The following is a 19,106-nucleotide window of genomic DNA, read 5'->3' as shown; positions in this document are numbered from 1 at the left end:
CACATGATCAGAATTATTGGACCATAGCCCAGTTTATCACATCTGTGTGCATGGTGAAAATACCCATATTTCTGCTCTGGTTTTGAGGTCCCCAAACCAGGTTTCCATCTTCATGGGACATAAGAACACAGCTTCTGAAAACCATCCCACATGCATGAACGTGCATTGTATTGCAGCCTGATGTAAAATTCTTGGTTGGAGCAGGCAGTTGTATGAAGCCTGAAGGCTAACACAGGCCATGGAGTCTGCTCTGTGGATCTCCATGGTTCAGCAGGAACTGTTTGGATGGAGCTTGCTGCATCCGTTGCTTCTTCTGCCACCACTGCTGCCATAGCCACTGCTCCTCTGCTGCCACCGGTGTTCCAAAATGCGAGCCAGCACAGCATTGGATGTAATTGGCTAGCAAAACACAGCACTATCTGCTCTCTTCTCCCTAGTGGTTCTGACCTTAGATGAATTTGGCTGGAGAAAATTTGTGCCCAGATCAGCTACCAGAGCGTAACAGGTTGCTGTGCAGCTGCTGATCTGTGGTAAGTGCTTGTTCTTAGCTTGTGAAAAGTGCAAAGGAAACAGGGATATGAAACTGTAAAAACTTGTGTATCCTACAAGCAGTGACTCTGTAGTTGTGCTATGGTCACACACACAAAACCCAAAGCCTCTCTGTCTGCAGTTCTGGGCATCCAACTTCAGGCAGATGCTCACTGGAAGAGCTTTTCAGATATCATTGTATCTTTACTAATTCTCCTTGACTTCTTTTACTCACTCTTCCTAGCTGCCACACTATCCAAAGCCAGCAAAACAGACACGCTTTCTAAACCAAACTGAGGAGAAGCTCCAGCCAGCTCATGGTTCCACTGTGCCTGGTCAGAGCTGGGCATCTTCTGCCCAGGTCACTTCAAACAGCACCGGTGCTACTTCAAACATTGCCTGTGCCAGAGTGCAGCAGAACTGTGAGGTGATGCAATAAATGAGACGACATATTCCTCATCCATTGCTGGATGAATTTGAAGAGTGGCCCTGTAAGGGAGTGTATTCCACCTGCTCAGTACCAAGGGCTCAAGTACCACAGTTTATTTCTTGGATAAATTGGTTGCAGTTTCTTGGCTATGAGCATGTGAACAGAGCTGTGTTTTCTGTTCACTATCAAGACTATTATCTGTAAAAGTGTACATTCCTTTAATTAAATAGCAAAGAATGTGTTTGCTTAATTCTACTTTCCATTGCAAAAACATACAATAGTGGAAATGATGGATTCTGATGTCTGCCAGCTCCCTGATACCCTTCTGTGTTTTAGAATCTAGGCAATTAGAGCATTCATGTGGTAATTCCTCCATTATACTTTTCACATTAATATGATAATTTTTTCTGAATTGTTTAGCCAAATTAATTGCATCGAGCCTCATTTTAGGTATACCGAGGATTCTTCTAAAGACAATTATTAAACTACCAGTTTTTATCTCACTTAACAATTGCCTTAATAACAACATTCGAGAAAACTGGTTCATGATCTGATATGCTGATAGCTCCAATTTTTATATGTGTTGTGTTGTCAGGCAGCTTGTGAGACAGTAGAAATGATCCACTCTTGGCTAGGGAAAGGATGAGATGTGAAGTTTTCTCTGCTGGAGTGCATATGCCTTCAGACTTCAAAGCTTTTACGATTTTCCATAGAGCAGAATGGAAACGGGACATTTTATCACCTGGGGTGCTCCCTGCTCCCTACTGCTTTGCCTGCCCAGCAGCTGCCCAGGGCGGGAGCAAAACCAGTTCAGATCAGAGGCCAGAAGCAGGGCCATACTCCTGGCTATGGCTGTGGGCATCCGCTGACAGCAGAGAGATGCCAGGATGAAAAATAGATGATAACTGTTTTTCTTGGGAACTTTATAATGACAACAAGCCTCAATAAAGAAGCCCTATCATGGGAAATTATAAACCAAACACCTGCAGGAGATGTTTTCTTCACTCTTTAAATGCTCTGACCTTCAACTGCAAATCTATCTTCTCCTTCAATATGGCATAAAAATAAACCGCAATCACGTAGCACTGCCAGTCTGCTTTATAAAGACTATAAGATAAGCTAGATGTCTGCTTACAAAATGGGAATCTCCTAAAATACACACCCAGTTTCTTTGTCATTAACCTACAGCAACATGACGAAGCTGCACATAAGGGGTTCAGGCACGACGTCGGCTGCACAGAACTGGTGGTCAGGGCGCAGCAGGGAGAAAGACTCGGTGGGCTCCTGTCCAGGCGAAAGGGGTTTCTGAACAACGTCAGATATGAATTTGGAAGGGTGACATTTTTATTTATTTTTATTGGGTGATTATCCACTTATGAGAAATACAGGCCAAGACTTGGGTCTGGGAAAACTAATGATGTCTGGAATTTATCTTGATAAAATATAAAGGCAGATTATGTTCCCTGGGTCAAAAGCTGTTAGCATAAGTATGAGATTATGAGTTCCTCGGTTCTTTACTGTTTTGACAGAGAGAGATATTTTTTAAAGAAAAAACAAAAGTAGTGAAATAATGACTATATGCATGCAGACAGAATATGTTGATTAGGCTGGTAAATACTTCTACAAAATATTATTTTTGCTGATTTTAGGTGTCATGTCCATTACCTCAGCCCAAAGGCTGTTATCACAAGCTCTGTAGTAAAGAACCTTCCCCGTGGTTTGTCTTGTTTCTAAAAGATCATCTGATTCTCTTGGGCTGAAAAGTGGAAAAAGTGGGAGATGATCCTTTTAAATGCAAATGAGATACTGAAGAAAAACTCATTTTCATGTGCTGTCAACTGCAGCCAAGGTACCGCTTTCTCTATACAAGAGAAGGTGAAATATTTGGGTACACACTAAAGACGGTGTACCCAGGAAACTTCCACTTCATACTCCAGCCAGATCCTCTCTAGTCAGATAAATAATCACCCAACAGAGAAATTAACACACCCAAGACACTAATCAGCCAAGTTAAAATGTTGGCTTTTTTCAAACTTCCATATCTCAGTTTCTTGCCCAATATTTTTAAATGTAGTTTAGATTTGAATCCTGAGGATGACAATCTCAGCCTATGGTTGAGTTATCATATTGGTGATCATAATTAGTGACCATCTGCCTCTGGTCAAATTTATTTTATTAAAACTTCTAAAATTTATTCCTGGAGGATTTGCTGCATTGTACAAGAAATACCCATCTGTCAGTGGCATGGTCTCAACTTCATTGGTTAGAATTGTTGAGATACAGTTAGGACTCTTCAACTCCTAGCCACAATGAAAAAGGCTTGTGACTCCTCTTGCACCATTTAATCTTGACCAAGGGCTCCTTCTTCTCCCCTGAAGAGACATGCTTCATAGTGTCAGTAGTGGCACTGGGAGATCCACTAACAGTAGATGTATCACAGCTGATCTGGCTCATAAAGTAAGTCCATCTGCCCAGTCCAGAGTTTCTCAGCAGTGGGCGTCTACTCCCTCACAGCAACAGAGGAGTACAGCCCCTTCGAAAACAGCGATCTGCAACCCAGGTCAGTAGAGATGGCAAGTCTGCTCTGCACCACTGTCCTTGAGGTTTCCCCTCCTATTAACTGATACTGTGTGTGCTGCTTACACAGCCTGATACGCACTTAAATTGCTATTGACAGTGGCATGCTGAGAGAGACATTTATTAGCTAGACCATAAAAGGGAGGTAGGGAGAGGAAACTGGGGATGCAGCAAGTAAGCAAATAAATAAATAAATACATGCTTAGTCAGAACATTCATCTGTCATTTTAATTGCTTTGTAGATAATAGTTATTAGGAAGCTTGTATGCTACTATGAGAGAATAGAGTTCAAGGTGATAGCCTGGCTACAGACTAATATTATGACTTTAAATAAATCCATTGTAAAGACTCCTGCCATATGTAGCAGTGAGGAGGTGATAAATGATGGCCTCAAGTGTTGTTGCCCCTCTTTTCAGGGGACTGAGTCAACATCAAGGTGACTCAAGGCCTTTTGTACTCCCAGATCCCTCAGCCTGATGCATCCCTTTGCAGTAATGGAAGAAATAAAGACAAGAGATTTCTCCCCACATTTGTCACCTCAGCGGTTGGTCCAGCTGTGTCCAGATTTTTTTTTTTTCAGGTCAGAATAACTAATGATTAAATTTATTTTGTGAAGGTGCAGTTCAAGCTGCAGCTTCATGGCCACTTGAATGCCCATCAAAGCTGGGGCTGTTGCCAGCAGGACTCATCCCACCCTCTCCCATCCTTCAGCTCATCATGCCTTCCCTTTCCCTGGTGCTGTCAGCCCCTGCAGCTGTGCCAGGAACTGCAGAAGGGAACTGGTGCCGCTGGGAGTGCAGCAGGTTTTGCTGGCAGAGCTTTCAGTGGGGACAGCCCAACACCCGCATCCCACCACCCGCATCTCCACGCTGCCCGGGGTGCTGCTGCAGGCAGCCCGAGTGGGAGAAGTAGCCAGGAGTAAAAATGCGGGACCATCTCCCTCAGGGGCCTTAAAACAATTGTGATTCGCAGCCCTCCAGAGCTTTCCAGGGAGGAAAAATAGGCCTCAGGAAAAAGAAATGTGTGTGCCAGCTTTAAGTTAAATTCCCTTTTCTGTCACAGACTTCCTACCTCACTTTGAACAGGTCATTCTAATATCTTTCTGCGTTAGATTCCCCCTCCAAACCGAAGACAGAGCAGTACTTTTATCTTTCAGAACAAACACATTTGAGATTTTGAGGTGTTGAGGTGCCCAGGTACTCTGGGAATAGGGGCACGGAAAGACTTTTGATAGGTCTGCAAATATTTTTAAAGGGCTTCTGCCTCAAGCTTCCCTTTTTAATTGCCTTAATTGCAGACAGCACAGCTAAGTTCTTTGTAGCTTGATATTTTGAAAGTATCCACACTTTTGAGAAATCATTGGTGTAACTGAATTCCAGATAATAGAATTCAAAGTATAAAGATGACATACGGCAAAGGATGGAAGGGCTTTCTCAGGCATTAAAAATGTTTTCATTGTGTTTCAAGTGGCAGTAACTTTCAGCGGCGTCACTCAATGACAGAGTGAGCAAGCACTCCGTGGTGAAAGCAGCAGCTGTGGTCTGTTTTACACTCAGTTACCTTTCAATCAGTTGTACCACAGCACTACTCACCCCATTCAAATCTCAGCCTGATCTGAGATCAATGCAAGCACATCAGACCTGATATTGTTATATTCCTTTTCCTGCAGAGATAATGCATATTTTAGTTTGTGACCAGACTCAACACTTACAGGACTTCAGACTAATAAACTTGCTTTAACACAGAGCAGATGGAGTGGTTGTATGGACTATAACTATTTTTTCAGCAATGGATGACAGTACTGTACCAATACTGTCCTTGTGGTCCTTTTCCTAGTCTAGAATGTCTGATGACAGAGTAATAATTGGAATGTTTGTTTCTAGAAAAAAATATATGTGGTGTAGCCATAACAAGTGGTAGAATATCCCTTCTGCCTCAGAATTTGAGATTTGAATGTCTATATTTAGAGCTAAAGGAGAATGCCACTAGAAATAAATATTTACTAAGGTGGTGATTTTATTACAAGGGCAGATCTTCATTCTAAAAGAAAAAAATCAGATTTGTATTTACAAAACTCAAATGAGAATTTACAGACTAGTTATTTTGGGATCCATCTGTCCACTTTGGCAATCTGACTTTAAGGGGCCGATTACCACACAGCACAGGCACCAGCACTTTTTATATATAAGGTCCCTGAGAGATGCTGGGACCAGGGGCATTCAAAGGCCTTGGTCTGTTTCTGAAACCATGTCTCTACATTTTCTCTCCGGCTTTACCACAGATTTTTTGTTTTGTTTTGTTTTGTTTTTTACCTTGGAAACACAGTTCATTTCTCCACATTTAAGTTCCTTCATTTAGAAAATGGGGATTAAGAACACAGATGTAAAAGTGCTCTAAGTTTATTGATATTTGCAGTTTTCAGAGCTGTAATGCGTGGCACTGTACAAACGCAAAGTGTTCTTTACATTTTACTGAAGTGATACATTTTTCAGCTCGCCACAACATTGTACTGCAAATCGTCAATAAGTGCGGACTTGACAATTTGAAGAAACAACTGATTTAACTAAACGGTTTTTCAAAGATATGTAGAGAAATTGGTGCAACCCCATCACGGAGATAAACTTCTATCAGGCTGAGTGCCTCGTATTGATTAAGCTTATGTCAGCAAGGAATCAACTTGCTAATTCCATGAAAGGCACATTTAAACTGAAATAGGAACATCTACACAGGGAGGTGGTTTAATACTGGCACTTTTTTTCCCAAATAAGACAGGCCTTTAAGCCCCATATCCCTAGTGCTGTGCATTTCAAAGGAAAAAAGGAAGGAAGGAAGGAAGGAAGGAAGGAAGGAAGGAAGGAAGGAAGGAAGGAAGGAAGGAAGGAAGGAAGGAAGGAAGGAAGGAAGGAAGGAAGGAAGGAAGGAAGGAAGGAAGGAAGGAAGGAAGGAAGGAAGGAAGGAAGGAAGGAAGGAAGGAAGGAAGGAAGGAAGGAAGGAAGGAGAGAGAAATGGCATAGTAGATATGGAAAAATCAGTTAGGCTTAAGATACATCCTGTCCTTGGCACTCTGAATGCTACATTGGCTCAGGATTAGGCTGGTTATGATTCAAAGCATCTTTAAGTCTGCTGCTATTTAACACATTATGTGAGAACACAGTTCTGTCACAGTTTTTCAGTGGCTCAAACGACAGTGACTGGCATCTCCCAGAGATGTTGGTTCACGGTTGTGGTTCCATGACAGCCTAACTTCTGCTGCAGATCAACTCCAACTATGAAATCTTTGTATCATGCAACTTGGAAGCCACAAATACATCATTCGTAAGAAGCAGAGGAAAGTGCCTCCCAAAGTAGTTCAGTAAACCCATTTTATGTGCTGTGGCAGTGGTGTAGATAAAGTTTAGGATGAGCTATGGTTAGCCCTTCTCTGCCAAAACGAAGACCCAGACCTCCAACTCTTAGTTGCCCTCACATATGTACTTGGAAGAAGGCACGTGTAGGCGCAGTGCACTGTATCACAGACTTTAAAGCAAATATTTAAATCAGTCTGCATCTTTAAAAAGTCATGATGTATTCAAAGAAGAAGCTATATAATTGTAAAAAAAAGTATATAAATAGAAATATAAGAACTCAGTGGCTTAGCATAAATACTAACTTTTTCTGTCTAGCTAGCTATAATAAATAGCAGAGCAACAGTGTCCAGAAGAATCACATTAGCAAAGCGCCTAGTGAATTTTAACCATTATTTGAAGATTATTTTTTAGCAACACATAAGAGCCAGAAAATATACAATCCTTCTTTTCCCTTCCTATCCCTTTCTATTGCTTTCTATTCAGTGTTCATATTTTTATGTATATCCTTCCTCATGAATCAAAGAGCTTCCGGAATTTAAAAGTAATCAAGAAGTCCTTGTCTCCCTCACTTTCCTGGTACAGTACCTAAGGGTGGAATTTCCCTTGCTTTCCAAGGGTGTGACTGGACCTTGCTTCCTATGGTGTGACTACCACTGGGAGTCAAAGTGGGAAAAAGAGCCATTGTCCTCTGAAAGCACAGAAAGAGATAAGCATGCCAGAGTCTTCTGGATGTCACAGATGTAGGCAGCCAGTTGTTGCACCAGCTGTATCTCCTGCATATGGGCTGATTCCTGCCCAGCAGACTTGAGGCTCAGGGCATTCCTGCAGTGGTTTGCTGCTGTCACTGGGCCATGGCTGCCGACACCAGCCATCCCTGACATGACTCGGATCAGTCCAGTGTCAGACTCTGAGGGAAGGAAGAAAACCTTGATAGACTCTATATTCGGCATGTGGCCAGCTGAAGACCTGGGACACTGAGATGACGTGGCTTGTCCTGCTAGTCTTCAGTGCTGGGAACTCCACGATAATTTTCTTAATGTCAGCAATACTACATGAAAGTACGCAGAATTACAATAATCATCTCTGCAGATGGTAAATGTGTGGCTTTCCACAGATAGTTCCAAATCCAGTAAAAATTACACAATCTTATTAGTCACTATGGAAAACGGAGACGTCATGAAATCGAGAAGCAAAGAGTCCAGATGCACACTGATGTGCGATAGCTTAATGTTCTGACAGGGATAACAGGGGAGGAGGGGCTTGAACACTTTGCAGTTGGGCTATATGTTGTGACTGCATATGTGAGCTACACAGAATGACCACCTGTGACAATGAGGAATGAAACTTTATCATCCCTAAGGTAACATTCGCTGCTGTGAACTTTGAGATTTTTCTGAAGTCCTGCTTCTCCTCCTTGACCGGTGTGGGATCAGACAAAGGATGGTTTATCTGGGGCCCATGTGAGATATCCGATACACTCCTAGAGGTGCCGCAGTGCAGCTGGGCTCAGCAAGTAAGGGAAATGATAATTAGAAAAGTCAGATATAGCACTAGGGGAAGGTCTAGAAAACGAATCCTGTCTATCTGTAAGACAATTCCTTTCACGTAGCCAGCCCAAAGTTTCTGAAAAGAATTTACTTCAAAATATGGCTGACCCCTCCTACATGAAGAAGAATGTGTTTAGTGGAAAAGTGCTTACAAGCAGATCCTAGTGGCGCATTCCTTTCAGTCTTGCTGGGCAGTTTGCCTCTGTTTACACTGGTTTAATATTTAAAGCTATCTTTCCAAAGTAAAGCAAAAGCCCAAAAGATTTCTTCTAAAGTGAAAGCTGAGATTGTCCTTTAACACGTACCAAGCCACATTCCTCAGAGAAGGGCAGAGGCAGGCGGTGAATTACTCCCTGCTCTGATCTCATACCACTCACTCTCTCAAAAACATTCATGGAAAATACATGCACACCTAAAAGACATAGAAAAACAACTTTCCTCCACTCTATCCCTCCACCTCACACACATACCTTTTCAATTTGTGTACCTTGAAATACTAAGGCAGAAAATATGATCTGAATGTCATTTACATCAGTGGAAACGGGGAGTAATTTCTTTAAAAGAAATGCACTTAAGGCATGGCAAAAACAGTATGATTCCAAAAGTAAAGGCTCATCACGTAATTTCTCCTTGCATCACAGCCTTGTGAAGCTCTACTCGCTTCCCTTGCATCCGTGAAACCAGCAGGTCTACTCCTGGGAGTAAGGATTGCCGGTTTAGGCCCTTAAATCAGCCTCTCTGTGTTTGAAGAACAAGAGAGAGTCTGTGTTTTCAGGCACTGTATGTAACTGTAGAACTCACTCAAGAAAGGGAAATAAAAAGAGAGTAAAAATGTTCGCATTCTCTCTGAACAAAATGAGCTGTGATCTGCAATTGCCCTTTTAAGAGTTGTGACTTTTTCTTGTTCTCCGGAAAACCTCTGGCAGCAGCAGCCAGGCTGCAGCCCCTGCGCCTCTCACCCCAGCAGAACATGTCAGGGGAGGCTGGCAACATACGGCTTCAATTTGCAAGGGATCATCTACATTTCTTCTGAAGAGAAAAAGAAAACCAAATCAAATCTCCACATACTCAATCTATCTTGAATAAACAGCATTAAGGGAAAAATGCTGTGGGTATTGGGAGGAAGAGACTCTTTGTAGTCTGCTTTGACTGCGCATACCATTTCTCCTCATGCCTCTTTCAAGCATATAAAATCACCGTAATGGGAGGCTGACTTACACACAGTGCTAGTCAAAGATTGCTCTTTATTCCTAGCCCATGCTACACGGTAGGAGTTTGGGTTACAATAGGTGTCACACAGCAGGAGTAAATTACCACTGACTTCAGTGGCTAGTGCTGCATTTCCATTCTATTTCTCCTACTCCCACAAGCCCCAAATACAAATAAAAGTACAATTTTTACCTAAATTGACAATCGCAGACTAATACAGTCAATTAATATTAATAAAAGGCAGATATAAAGGCATCTGGGATGAATTTAAGGATAAGATGACCTGGGCCACCTGATGGTAAGAGAATTACTTGGTATCTTGTCAAATGCCTGTTAATAACAACTGCCCCCGCATTGAGATGACTTTGTGAGTGCTCGGCTGTGCAGCCTGGAGACCCTTCGCTGCAGGAAGGATTCTGGCTGCTGACTGCACCATCACCTGGGGTTCCCGCTCAGCTCCTGCTGATTTTCTTTGCCAGTCACTGCATGTGTTTGTTATTTTTGTCAGCACAGGCACACTTCCAAGAGTCTTCTAGATGTTCCAAGAAATAGTCAATGTCCAAGGTAGGCATTTACATTTTAAAGACTTTTTTTTTCTTCTGGCAAGACTAGAGCTGTGAGACGCTGTGGTCCATGGCTCTGGGGCAGATGGCTAGGTCACTGGCACGTTGCAAAGTGAAATATATCTTACCATGCAACCGTAAAACCTGCTTGGGACTCCTGTCCAGGTAATTTATCTTCAGAATTTTGATCTGTAGATCTGTGTGTCAAACAATTTAGTTTAATGAGTTTGTATTATCTGGATTAAGGCTTTTATCACCAAAAATATATGGTAGTTTTAACATGACAATGTAAGGGAATACTCCATTTCATCTTAAAATTTGAGATGTATGACACTGTAATCACCTCTCCTTCATTTCACTGCATTTACCCTGTTCATACAGATTCTTCAGCAAGCATCCTTGTCTGTGCATCATGAGGACTAGTGATGTGTACTGCCACTGTTGAAGAGATGCCAAAATGAGACCCAGCTGAGCTGTAGACATGTACTGTCTCATTTGGAACCCCTTAGGTCATTCCGAGAGACTTCATAAATATAGTATATACACTGCTGCCCATCACAGATTACATACTTGAACTCTTCTCTCTACCAAACTATCAAAAATCCTTTATTTCCATCCAGAACTAACACCCCTGCCCCCCTCCCCCCAACACTAACTGTTCTTATCAGCCAAGATTCATGCCCAACAGGAGACAAAAATCAAACTTGTCACGTTATGTATTATGATGATCATACTTTTAACCTCTTATTTAAATTAAATAATGAAATCTTGAATCAGCTAAAAAGCTAATTATCTGAGTGTAACTTTTGCTTTCATTTAGCAGACAAACATACATGTATGTTATCATCTGTGTTTAAATTTTATTCATTTGGGTGGTCACCAGCCTTACTATAAATATTGTTTGTGCTTATATCGCACTCTCTGTATGTAACATATGTCTGTGAGATAAAGCTGAATAATTTTCTTTAGAGAAACAAGATTTTCTGCTTGTGGAAAGGAAGCACTCTAGCCTACTTCTGACAGCTACTTACAGGAAAACAAGAAAATATTCCAACTACTTCTTGCTTTGCTCCTTTCCAAAATTACAAATTTGCATAGTTGCTTTTTTTTTTTGGCCAAAGATTTGTGTCCTCCCTGCACCTACGAAAACAGTACAAAACAACACCCTGAGAGCAGCAGCATAGTGAGGATGCTACCAGGATATAAACAATGTAAGACGACAAAACTCAGTGCTCTTCCCATCTGCCAGAGTCCTAACTTCCCTGACTGGCTACAGTACCAACAGCGCATTGTTCTGAAGTAAAAGTTGAAATTTCTTTTAAGGTATGACTTCAATGCACAAATTTTGGTTTCTCTTGGAACAGAAGGCTGTATTTCCATGGGAAGGGGAACAGCACCTGTGGTTTAAGAAAGACACTATTTGTCTGTTTAAGAACATGATCACCATTGTGCTGACCCAAGCAAAGGTGGCATCCAGTCCAATCTCCTCTCCTCCATGGATACTTAAGGGATCATTAAAAGAACAAGGCAGACACACAGTGATATTCTGCTGTGGATGTGATGTGCAGTACTAGGGTTGTACAAAGAAGCAGTATATTTTATTAGACCAAGACACACAGGTGGAAAAATCAAACTTTTGGCCATACAAACTTTTCTGCAGGTTAGAAACACCAGTTGCAGTTCACAGTTAAGAACAACTGCTTAACATTTACTAAGCTATTTATTAATTAAACCAGCTCTGAAAGGAAGAAGATGGTAGATGTAGAATAGAGAGGATGTTAATTATGCAGAGGATGTTCAGGATGGGAGAAAGAGTGGCATTTATTAGCTAAGCAAAAAGGAGAGACAATTACCTTACAGGCTGTTGATACGGAGAGAGGTAAGTGGGGGGCTGGAAGCAGAAGGAAATGAATCTACTATCAGACCAGCATCTCTACTGAGCCCCTGTTTTGGATGCTGGGCAGAGTTAGGAAACCTAGTTCCCATGCTTACCTCTGTGGGACAAGTTCTGTAGTAGCAGATGGGCATCAACACATCTTAGGTTTCTTGCTCAGGCATGGTTTAAACTGATCTGGTGTTCTGGACCACAGAGAATTACTCTTCTAGTGATGCGTTTTGTGGTTTTGAGTGCTTGAAATGTAGGACAAGTGCTTCTGGGAAGATTCTTTCCACACAGTTTAACAGTTAAAACCAGCAAGTCCTAGGAACTTTCCTGAATTTAGCAGCGCTCAGCCCTTGTTCTTCCCTCACAACACCCCCTTCATTCCCCTTTCCACTTTTTCTTTCTTAGCTGGTCTCACTGATCCACCCTTATCTAAACTCTAAGCAGTTCTCAAGTTGCATTTAGCTTTGGCAGTTACAGCTTCAGAACCAAAAAAATAGCTTGTGACTGATAAATTTCTGTACCTTTCCTTCTGTACCAGTTGGTCTGAAAAAAGCTATTACCTACCTCTGCAAACCTTGTCCTGTATACACTGATCTTTACCTTGGAACAATCTTCTGGCTTGTTGCACATAGTAACTTAGAACAGTGACTTTTCAGTGTTTTCCAGTGAGAAGTGAGTATTTCCTAAATATTTCAAATGCAGACCTCCATAGATAGAATTTAAGTCAACTGATGATGGACTTGGGTGTCTTAATTGCCCTTCCTGGATTGTGTGATGCGTCCCCAGGCCTAAAGACTATGGAGACTTCCTGAGACTAGTAAAAAAAATGACACACATTTTTAATGAGGCAGAGCATGTATAATAGTTGTTCCTATCTGGAGAGCCAGTGTGCAATTGTTTTATGATGAATAGGAAAACATTTAGGGCTGAATATAAATTAGGCTTTGTGCTAGAAAGGAGTTAGTATATTGATGTAGATCTGAAGAGGGAAATCTGTAGCTTAAAACTGTAAACACGATCTGCAAGGAATCAAACTTTTTTCAGCAGAAGATGGAAAAAGATTTCATTTGGGCATATCATTTTTGAACTACAGTCCTCTGAGAAGAGAGTTCTTGACAGAACGGAATGGACCTCAGTAAACGAGGACATCAGCAATTGACATATTTAAGGTCATGCAATTTCTAAACATGATCCCACTCCTGCAGTCATTACACAGCATAGATCTTGCTATTAATTAGTTCAAATATGGGACAGCACTGCTGGGAGAAAGTGGCCTAAATAGCATGGTCCAAATTTTATCTGTAGCTATCCAAGAAATATGGATGTCTTTTATTAACCCTTGCCACCTGTGACAGCTAGAAAGAAATGCTGGGCTTGTCTTAGTCCTAATGGATTTTTGCAGCTCATTAGCATATAAAGTGGAAAGGGGGGGAGCATGCTGCAGAGAAGGAAGACAGCTGGCCGGAGAACTTTCATGACTAGTTCAGCTCTGAATGGCAGCATTAACCATTGGACAAATGTGAGACCATTCATGTCCATGACACAGAGGCTTGGTTACTGCATGTTTGGAGAACGTGGCAGGATTCTCCTCCTCCTCCTCTCCAGGAGCATGGTTTTATTATTCTTATTGAATTCCAGGGAGTACAATAAATTCCTCATTCAGCCTCCATAATTTTTCTGGACTACACATTTTGGAAGAGCCAACAGGACCTCCATTCTGCGAGAGCAACGGGGCTTTAGACAGAAAGAAATGGCCACTGTTGGTGGTCACTGTATGCCCATTCACCTCCTCCTCAGAATATAGCAAGTATTTAAAAAACCTGACAGGAGGTACTTGCAAATCACATAGTGTTCATCTGAATTAAGATGGAATAGCTGCCTACTGGAGAGGGAGGAAGGGGAATGGGAAAGCCCTGTTGTGATTATTTTCGTATCTCAGGCTGCTACTGTGGACTTGATAGGAGGAAGACGCACATAAAATCCCGGCAATAACTCGGTAGCGAGATACTCTAAGTGCCTCTGGAGGGAGGCGAATTTGGCCGCTCGCACATCACCGGCTGCGTGAGATGTGAACATCGCGGTCTGTGCCTTCAAACTGCCGCCGCTCCTGCCCGCGCCCCGAGTTGCTACAGTAAACCCGTCTTCCAGGTTTCAGCCTTGCAAAGATGCTCCTCGATTGTTCACTGTTCCCTGCAGCACTGGCCACCCCCCCAACCCTGCCCTTTGCTCCGTGGCAAATAACGATCCCCCTCGCACCCCCCGGCCCCTGCCGCGCTCTGAATGGAACCGAAATTAGCACAGCTGGCTTTCCGCCGGGGGACATGCTGAGTTTGATGGGCCCTCGACCCCTCCGAGGTGCGCAGTTCAACGGCCATAACTATCGTCATCACCGGGGAATCCAAAAACACCCATCGGGACAGACCTGACCCCTCTACCCGGCGGCTCCGCCGTGCAACCGCCGCCGTCCAGCCGACCCGCCCCGGCGGGCCCGGCCTCTCCCTGCCCCTCCGCGCTGCCGACCGAAAAGGCACGACCCGCATCCACACCCCCACCCCCCGCTCGGCTCCGCACGGTCCCGTTTCCCCCCCGCACGGCGGGGCCCCCCTTCCCCGCCCCCGCCTTTGTGCGCGGCGCGGGGCAGCCCCGCGCCCGCCTGCGCCCGCCCCCGGGTGAGGCGTTGGGAGACGGTCCCTTACGCAGGAAAGTTCGGCGTCTGTTTCAAGGCTCCTCCCTCCCGGTGAAAGGCAGACTGCGGGGCGCCTGGAAACCGGTCGGAGGGAGAGCGGCGCGGCGAGGGGCGCGGGCTCGAGGGGCCGGCACAAATGGTCAGGCGGCGGCGGCGGCGACGGAGGCGGCGGTAGTCGGAGGCGCGGCGGGCGCTGCCGCCGGTGCGGGCAGAGCTGCGCGCCGCGGCCGCGCGAGTGGCGGCCGGGGCTGCCCCGTCCCTGCCCGCCGCTCCCTTCATGAGTCGCAAGTTCGGGCCGGGAGGAGCAGCGACAGCGGCGGCGAGACGGGAGCCTGGCTGGGCAGGCGGTACCGACTGAGCATGGCTGAGCGGCGCGGGCCGGCGGCGAGCGACGGCGGGGAAGTTGACGGCGGGCGGCGGGCGGGCGGCGGCGGCCGGTGCCCGCGGCTGCCGCCGCCGCTGCTGCTTCTGCTGCTGCTGTGGGCGGCGGCGCTGCCGGCCGGGGGCCAGCCGCCGGCACCGCAGTACAACGGCGAGCGGGGCATCTCCATCCCGGACCACGGCTACTGCCAGCCCATCTCCATCCCGCTCTGCACCGACATCGCCTACAACCAGACCATCATGCCCAACCTGCTGGGCCACACCAACCAGGAGGACGCAGGGCTGGAGGTGCACCAGTTCTACCCGCTGGTGAAGGTGCAGTGCTCGGCCGAGCTCAAGTTCTTCCTCTGCTCCATGTACGCCCCGGTGTGCACCGTGCTGGAGCAGGCCCTGCCGCCGTGCCGCTCCCTCTGCGAACGGGCGCGCCAGGGCTGCGAGGCCCTCATGAACAAGTTCGGCTTCCAGTGGCCCGACACGCTGCGCTGCGAGAAGTTCCCGGTGCACGGGGCCGGCGAGCTCTGCGTGGGCCAAAACGCCTCCGAGCGCGGCACCCCCACGCCCGCCCTGCGCCCCGAGAGCTGGACCAGCAACCCCCACCGCGGAGGCTCCGGCGGCGGCTCTGGGGGCTCGGGACCTGGTGAGTCCCGCGGGCGCTTCTCCTGCCCGCGGGCGCTGAAGGTGCCCTCCTACCTGAACTACCGCTTCCTGGGGGAGAAGGACTGCGGGGCGCCCTGCGAGCCCGGCCGCCTCTACGGGCTCATGTACTTCGGGCCCGAGGAGCTGCGTTTCTCCCGCACCTGGATCGGCATCTGGTCGGTGCTCTGCTGCGCCTCCACCCTCTTCACCGTCCTCACCTACCTGGTGGACATGAAGCGGTTCAGCTATCCCGAGCGGCCCATCATCTTCCTCTCGGGCTGCTACACGGCGGTGGCCGTGGCCTACATCGCCGGCTTCCTCCTGGAGGAGAGGGTGGTCTGCAACGAGCGCTTCTCTGAGGACGGTTCCCGCACTGTGGCGCAGGGCACGAAACGGGAGGGGTGCACCATCCTCTTCATGATGCTCTACTTCTTCGGCATGGCCAGCTCCATCTGGTGGGTCATCCTCTCCCTCACCTGGTTCCTGGCTGCCGGCATGAAGTGGGGACATGAGGCCATTGAGGCCAACTCCCAGTACTTCCATCTGGCCGCCTGGGCCGTGCCGGCGATCAAGACCATCACCATCCTGGCCCTGGGGCAGGTGGACGGGGACGTCCTCAGCGGTGTCTGCTTTGTGGGCATCAACAATGTGGATGCCCTGCGGGGCTTTGTGCTGGCCCCCTTGTTCGTGTACCTGTTCATCGGCACCTCCTTCCTGCTGGCCGGCTTTGTGTCCCTCTTCAGGATCCGGACCATCATGAAGCACGATGGAACCAAGACGGAAAAGCTAGAGAAGCTCATGGTGAGGATAGGCATCTTCAGCGTCCTCTACACGGTGCCGGCCACCATCGTCATTGCCTGCTATTTTTATGAGCAAGCTTTTAGGGAACAGTGGGAGAGGAGCTGGGTCACGCAGAGCTGTAAGAGCTACGCCATCCCCTGCCCCAACAACCACAGCAGCCACCACCCGCCCATGAGCCCCGACTTCACCGTCTTCATGATCAAGTATCTCATGACCTTAATCGTGGGCATCACCTCGGGCTTCTGGATCTGGTCTGGGAAAACCCTGAACTCCTGGAGGAAGTTTTACACCAGGCTCACCAACAGCAAGCAGGGCGAGACCACCGTCTGAGACCCTCGTCTGCTGGGTCGGGCGAACAGTGGGCAGCCGGATGACCGGGGCACTGCCTTGCCAAGCAGCTCCTTATCCATCCGGGGCAAACTTTGGGGACCACGAGTCGCTTCCGCAGGCGGCGGGGAGCAGAGAACGAGCCAGATGGGGACCCCTGCGCCCGGGACCGCCCGGCTCTGCCCTACCTGCTCCTCCCGGGCTGTCTCCTGTAGGAACTGAGCACACTGGCAGGTTGGGGGAAAGGGATGTAAATAGCCTCTGTAAGATTTTGTAAGTATATTTGTATTTAAATTACAAAAAAGAAAAAATCTCACTTTTTTAATTATTTAGGACACTTTTAACCCTTTTGCGGATTTTGCTTCCTCGCCCCCCCCCTTTTTTTTTTATTTAAAAAAGAAAAAAAGAGGCGTTGGATTTTTATTTTGTAGGGCAGGATGGGAAAAGCTGCCGGTAAGAGTAACCAAAACAAACCACTTTCTTCTCCCCCCCGAGGTTTTGCATTGGCTTTGCTTGTGCTTTCAGCTGCATGAGCCGCGGGGCCCGGAGCGAGGCTGCTCCCGCCGCCGGGGGCGCCTCCCGGGGCGGGCTGGGCCGCGGGCCCGGCTGGGTGTGCGGCGGGGAAGGTGGGGTTGGCTTGGGGAGGAGCGGCGCTTCTCGCCGCGGCCCCGGCCCCGGCCCGTGTCGGGGCACCCGCACGGAGCGGAAAGGCAGCCACCCGGGCATGTCACGGGGTCGGTGCTTCGCCGCGGCCAGCCACAGCGGAGCCCAATGCCGCTGAGACAGGCGGGATCCGCCGGGCCCGTTTTGGGGGGTAGAGACAACATCCAGCCCTGCCCGGCCTTTTGTGGAGGGCGACCCTCCCCGCGGTGCTCGGGGCTGGGCTGCCGGCTGCCCTCTTCCGTCTTGTACAACTTACTTAAGCATAGTTCAAGGGGAGCTGGCCTGTTGTGTTGTAGGAGTTGAGGTTCCACAGCGGCTGCACCTGTAGCACGTCCGATGGCTGAGGAGGTGCGTGGGGACACGGATATGCCCACCTTCCCGCTTGGTGTGTGTGCTGGAGCCCCTGCGCGGTGGCGGGAGCGGGGTCGCTGCCCGGGGCACCCCGCAGGGACTGCGCTGCCGCCGGCCCCGCTCCCGCCCGCCGGGCTGCGCTGCCTGCGCTCGGCCGGAGCAGGAAATACGGGATCAGGAGCAAAAGCTTCGTCGGAATGTTTTTATTTTTTCCTTCTTAATTATATCGACAAGCTGGCTCTGCATTTGTGAAACATTGGAGCCATTGACATTCCCCTGAATTTTAATTCATTGACATTTTAGTTCATTACACATCATGAGGGTGTGATGACTTTTGCTAGTAGTAAAAGCAAAGAAAGGGAAAGCAGAAAACCAGAATGTTTAAGCGCTGTGGCGTGATGTGAAACCATAAAGAGCCTCTCCTGTCTTCCCCCCTCCCTTTTTTTTTTTTTCAGTACAGTAATAACGTTTCATACTGCAAAGAAAAGATACCATGTGTGCAGTATATCTACTACCTTGTATGCTCCTGGGTTGTGTGGGATTGTGCTTAATAAATAAAAAAAGAGGTTAAAAATGAAACTGTAACTTTCAACAGATGCATTTGAATATTTAGTCCTCTGTATGAAAACCAGCAGAATGCATTTCCTCTGATTGTATTGTTTTAAACTTTTTTATATTACAAATGCCTGTATTTAGGTTCGTAAACATTATCTATGGCTACCATACCCTGAAATGCAAAATTATTTGAATTTGGTATGCATTTATTTCTGTTCATTATCACAAGATCATCTATATTTATAGAGGAATAGAAATTTATATATATTAAATACCATATTTTTAATTTCTCTGAAATAAATTGAGGTTTTGTACAAAACTATATTGTCCCTTTACATATTCCTCTGACTAACTCAAATACTGTGTGAAAGCAGTGTATATGCTACAAGATGTGTGGGATTCCTTTTTTCTTACATTGAGTTCACAGTAACAAGCTGGAATTCAGTGTAGGAATTCATTGTGCATTTTGGGTTTTATCTGTGGACCGGTCTAGATTAATCCTTCAAAAGAGGTAATGTAAACTCTTCAGGATCTCTGACAGGGTATGGTCGGTGGTATGAAATCCAAGAAGAGATCTGCTATATGGCAGGAGAAGAAAGAAGCTCACCAGTTGTTTTTGG

At 46.5% G+C, this 19,106-nt stretch overlaps 1 protein-coding gene across 1 annotated transcript; it reads left to right on the top strand.

The window, feature by feature from the left end:
• Positions 1 to 15,132: 15,132 nt before the first annotated feature.
• On the top strand, positions 15,133 to 18,805 carry FZD1 (frizzled class receptor 1). The gene has a single exon (XM_065830806.2). The coding sequence runs from the start codon at positions 15,133 to 15,135 to the stop codon at positions 16,918 to 16,920; it is 1,788 nt and encodes a 595-aa protein (XP_065686878.1). The 3' UTR covers positions 16,921 to 18,805.
• Positions 18,806 to 19,106: the final 301 nt, after the last annotated feature.

This window comes from Patagioenas fasciata, chromosome 2, assembly GCF_037038585.1.
Source record: "Patagioenas fasciata isolate bPatFas1 chromosome 2, bPatFas1.hap1, whole genome shotgun sequence".
Lineage (NCBI taxonomy): Eukaryota > Metazoa > Chordata > Aves > Columbiformes > Columbidae > Patagioenas > Patagioenas fasciata.
The sequence above is the reverse complement of the archived record's forward strand: the minus strand, read 5'-3'. Positions and strand labels throughout refer to the sequence as shown.

What these genes read in the sequence shown, in the direction of transcription:
- FZD1 (XM_065830806.2), top strand. Translation starts at nt 15,133, where the DNA reads ATGGCTGAGCGGCGCGGGCCGGCGGCGAGCGACGGCGGGGAAGTTGAC.